Source organism: Elephas maximus, chromosome 2 (genome assembly GCF_024166365.1).
Source record: "Elephas maximus indicus isolate mEleMax1 chromosome 2, mEleMax1 primary haplotype, whole genome shotgun sequence".
NCBI lineage: Eukaryota > Metazoa > Chordata > Mammalia > Proboscidea > Elephantidae > Elephas > Elephas maximus.
In genome coordinates, this window is record NC_064820.1 from 209551219 (window position 1) to 209556216 (window position 4998).

Genomic DNA, 4998 nt, shown 5'->3' on the forward strand with positions numbered 1-4998 from the left:
AATATCATTAATATCACAGCATGTAAAATTTTCCTGAAGATCTTTCAAAAGCAACTGGAATACATCAACAGGGAACTGTCAGGAATTCAAGTCAGATTCGGAAAAGGAAGTGGGGCGATGGATATCATTGCTGATGTTAGATGGATCCTGGCTGAAAGCAGAGGATACCAGAAATATGTTTACCTTTGTTTTCTTGACTATGCAAAGGCATTTGACTGTGTGGGTCATAACAAATTATGGATAACCCTGTGAAGAATGGGAATTCCAGAACACTTAATTGTGCTTATGAGGAACCTGTACATAGACTAAGAGACAATTGTTGGAACAGAACAAGGGCATACAGTGTTGTTAAAGTCAGGAAAAGTGCGTGTCATGATTGCATCCTTTCACCATACTTATTCAATCTGTATAATCTAAGAAGCTAGACTATATGAAGAAGAATGCAGCTTCAGGATAGGAAGAAGACTCATTAGCGACCTGTTCTATGCTTATGATACAATCTAGCTTGATGAAATTGAAGAGAACTTGAAGCACTTACTGATGAAAAAAACAGACCATAGGCTTCAGTATGGATTACACCTCAACATAAAGAAAACAAAAATCCTCACAACTGGATCAATAAGCAACGTAGTGATAAATGAAGAAAAGATTGAACTTGTCAAAGATTTCATTTGACTTGGATCCAAAATCAATGCCCATGGAAGTGTTCTGCTTCTATCCCTGGGAAATCATATTGTGCCTAGTAACATCTTGCAAGATTTGAGGTTCCAAATGACATCCAATAACACAAAAATGCATAGTGTCTATGTGTTTGTGTGTGTGTGTGTGTGTCAGGAGGTTGAAGAGAGAGGTCTACAATATGGTCACAAAAATACATATAAAGATATATAAGACTGATACAGAGAAATCTGGCTATATCATATTATTGTTGAATGAACATAATATCTAATTTTCCTAAAACTTTAGAGCAACATTGCCCTATTGCATGATTGCTTTCTTAGTTTGTTGTTTATGAATTAAAGTGGTGTTAATATAAATGATATCTGTATTAAATAACTAACTGAGAGAAATAAAATATTAGGTATGGTTATAGTTAGGATTCAAGCCCTGTTACTTGTAGATAATCTCAAACTTTCACCTATAAAATTGCATTTCAAATAAGCAGGCCAATGAAAGTAGGAGTTTGGTGGATTTGATGAGATTGGCAACATCCAGGGCTAGAAATTTAAAGGAAATTGAGATAAGTATTGATTCTAGATGATCTCAGGAGAAAGTTTCCTGAACACAAAGGGATAAAACCATTAGATTTAGAAATGAACTATGATGGGCCAATAGCAATCTATGAGAGTGAGGAAGAATGAAAAAAGGAGAAAGAGAGCTTGTGCTTCATGGTAGCCAGGGCGATAGTAATTGTGTTCATATATAAATATAACTTTCTTGAACAATTCTTAATTTTCCTCAGTGTTTGAAGTAATATTAAGACATATGTAATATATTCCATGCCCTCAACAGATATGGAACCCACACATGACATAAATTAAACAAAATGATGGAAGAAAGTATTAAATTATTAGTGATACTGTAATTTAGAGGAGGATTAATCATTCAATTGGGAAGTTGCAAAAGGCCCCTCTGGAGCAGTGACAATTGTCCTGCATGCTGGGGATTTGGTCAGAATAGGAGCAAAGGCAAGAGCTCACCTTTGGTTTCTCTATTGTCAGGAAAAATTTAAATATTCTCTAGATGCATCTTCCTTATCAGCAATTTCAACTGATTAGAAAAAGAGGCAAAAACTAAACCCATTGCCATCAAGTCAATTCAGACTCATAGCCACCATATAGGACAAGTAGGACTGCCCCATAGAGTTTCTAAGGAGTGCCTGGTGGATTTGAACTGCCAACTTTTGGTTAGCAGCTGTAGCTCTTAACCACTATGTCACCAGGGTTTCCAGTGATTAGAAAAGTTAATATTATTATTATCTATAAGTTTACACATTGATAACTTTGGTAAAACTAATTTTAGATCAAGAAGGAGAAAGCAATCTTTTTTTTTATTATTGTTTAAAAAATATCAGCTGTCGATCTGAATTAAATCATCTACACTTCAGTATAATCACAGATACATAAATATCAATAAATATGTTTTAACTAATCCAAACTGCACTATAATTAGAGATAGATCATATAAAAATCAATTTCCTAATTTGGACAGATGAATTCTAGTTGGCTGATTAAATTTGTTACAGATTGTTCTTGGTAAGATTAAAAAAAAAAACAACCCATTGCTATCGAGTCGATTCTGGCTCATAGTGACCCTATAGAACAGAGTAGAACTGTCCCATAAGGTTTCCAAGGAGCACCTGGTGGATTCAAACTGCCAACCTTTGGTTAGCAGCCATAGCTCTTAACCACTATGCCACCAGGGTTTCCTTGGTAAAATTACAACATAATAATGCAGTTCTTTCTTGCTTAATTGTTAAGAAAATAATTAGGATAGTGAACATTTTCTTTATCTTCTCCTCCTCCAAACTAGATATATAAAAAGTGGTGAAATAAATGCTTAAATCATCAATCTACACATATTATGGATCAATATTATTAACACGTGATAACTGATAGCATATTAATTGATTTATGTGCAAGGTCACTATTCATTTGCAGATAAAAAGAGTCCACTGCACACAGAGTCTGAATAAGATTTTATTAAATTATTACCTTGGATCACTTAGGAAATACCTATTTGACCACTTAACTACAAAAATCCTGGATGTGATTTTTTTTTTTTTTACAATAACTCCTGTGGCCAAAAATACATTATATGATTTTATGCAAGTTCCATAAGCTCTATTCCTATTCAGTGAGGTGAAATGCAAAAGCAATTGTCAATTTTGGAAAAACTTGATCCTCTTATGGTTAGATAATACCAAAACTAATGTGCAACTGAAACTAACTTATTTTAATTGGAGGGAAGGTGACTGGAACAGAGTTACAGCAAAAAATAATACTACTAAAGAATCTACCACCCATCTGTCCGTTTTTCATACTGTGATGGCTTGCATATCACTGTAATTCTGGAAACTATGTCACCAGTATTTCAAATACTAGTAGGATCACCCATGGGTGGATGGGTTTCAATGGAGCTTCCAGACTAAAACAAAGTAGGAAGAAAGGCCTGGAGATCTACTTCAGAGAGATTAGCCAATGAAAACCAAATGGACCACAACAAAATGTTGTCAAAGTAATTCTTTAAGATGAGCTCTCTAGGTTGGAAGGCACTCAAGAATACCGTGGCTACAGCACTGGTCTCTAGCATACCAACAGTCCTGAAGATGACACAGGACTGAGCCACTCACTATGAGCTGGAGGCAACTTGATAGCAGCTAACACCAACTAAAGGACAAGACGTTTTACTTCGGAAAAAAAAAAGTCTCATGCATTGCAATACAAGTCCTATAACCTGTTGTTTTTGAGTTGATTCCAACTCGTGGCGATCCCATGTGTGTCAGAGTGAAACTGTGTTCCATAGAGTTTTCATTACCTGATTTTTTGGAAGAGAAGCACTTAGCAGAAAACAAAGAATAAAGACAATTGCAGAATTTACTCTCCAGACTTGCCCTTCCCTAATACCTTCATGAATGCTCTGGTCACTTCTTTGTTGCGGAGGCTGTAGATGAGGAGATTAAGCATGGGAGTAAGGATGGTGTAGAAGATGGACACCATCTTGTCCTGGGTGGGGGAACGATTAGAAGTGGGCTGGATGTATACAAACAAGACTGTTCCATAGTACACTGCAACCACCATGAGGTGGGAGGAACAGGTGGTGAAAGCTTTGTGGCGACCCTCCCCAGATCCCATGCGAATGACAGCCAGAAGGACTCTAGTATAGGAAACAATGATGATTACTACAGGGATAACAATCATTACTATACAGCAGATAAAGAGAACCATTTCAAATGTTGATGTGTCATTGCATGCATGGCTTAGCAAAGAAGGAAAATCACAAAAGAAGTGAGCTATTTCCCGGGACTCACAATAGGAGAAAGAAAATGTTGCTGCAGCATCAATGACACCATCGGAAGATCCCAGAATCCAGGAGGAGGCAACCATAAGTCCACAAATTTTAAGGCTCATGAGACTGGGGTATCTTAGAGGATGGCAAATGGCAACATAGCGGTCATAGGCCATTACAGTCAACAGGAAGCACTCACAGCTAATCAGTGATGCATAGAAAAATATTTGTGTGGCACAGCCTGTCACAGAAATGGTTGTTCTGCCAGACAAGTAATTGAAGGCCATCTTGGGTACCGTGGTGCAGATCAGCATGAGGTCCATGAGGGACAGCTGACTGAGGAGGAAGTACATGGGGGTGTGGAGCTGGGTGTCCAGGTATATGAGAAAAATCATGGTAGTATTTCCCATTAGGGCCACTGTGACGATGCCCAGGACCAGAGAGAAGAGGAAGATGTGGGTAGGGCTATGATCAAAGATTCCTAGAAGGATGAATTCCGAGTCGAAGGTCTGATTCTCCCACGCCATCATTAATAAGTCCTTTATCTAGAACCACAAAAAAAACACCGGTTCATTAATATGGTGAATGTCTACCCAATGCCTTATAAACCACATGGTTCTAGTGAATTCTGTAAGTCAGTGATCAATATGGAATGAACAAGATTAGGAAACTCAAAGAACAAGAACTATAGAATCAGAGAGAAATATAATCCGCCAACATTGCTTCACTTTTGAAATTGTAGAATTTGTCTGAGGTTCACCTTCTGAGCATTTTTTTTTCTCATTTGAAAAATCAGAATAATAATATTCATGTTATACAATTCATGGACTATATGAAGAAGAATGGGGCATCAGGATTGGAGGAAAACTCGTTAACAACCTGTGTTATGCAGATGGCAATGACTTTTTAGATACAACAAAAGAGCACGATTCAAGAAAGAAAAAATTGATAAGTAGAACTTCATTAAATTAAAAACTTCTGCTCTGCGAA

The 4998-nt window shown here is 37.0% G+C and overlaps 1 protein-coding gene across 1 annotated transcript; it reads right to left on the reverse strand.

The window, feature by feature from the left end:
• Positions 1 to 3596: 3596 nt before the first annotated feature.
• Positions 3597 to 4538, reverse strand: LOC126070439 (olfactory receptor 2M3-like). The gene has a single exon (XM_049874639.1). The coding sequence runs from the start codon at positions 4536 to 4538 to the stop codon at positions 3597 to 3599; it is 942 nt and encodes a 313-aa protein (XP_049730596.1).
• Between the last annotated feature and the right edge of the window lie 460 nt (positions 4539 to 4998).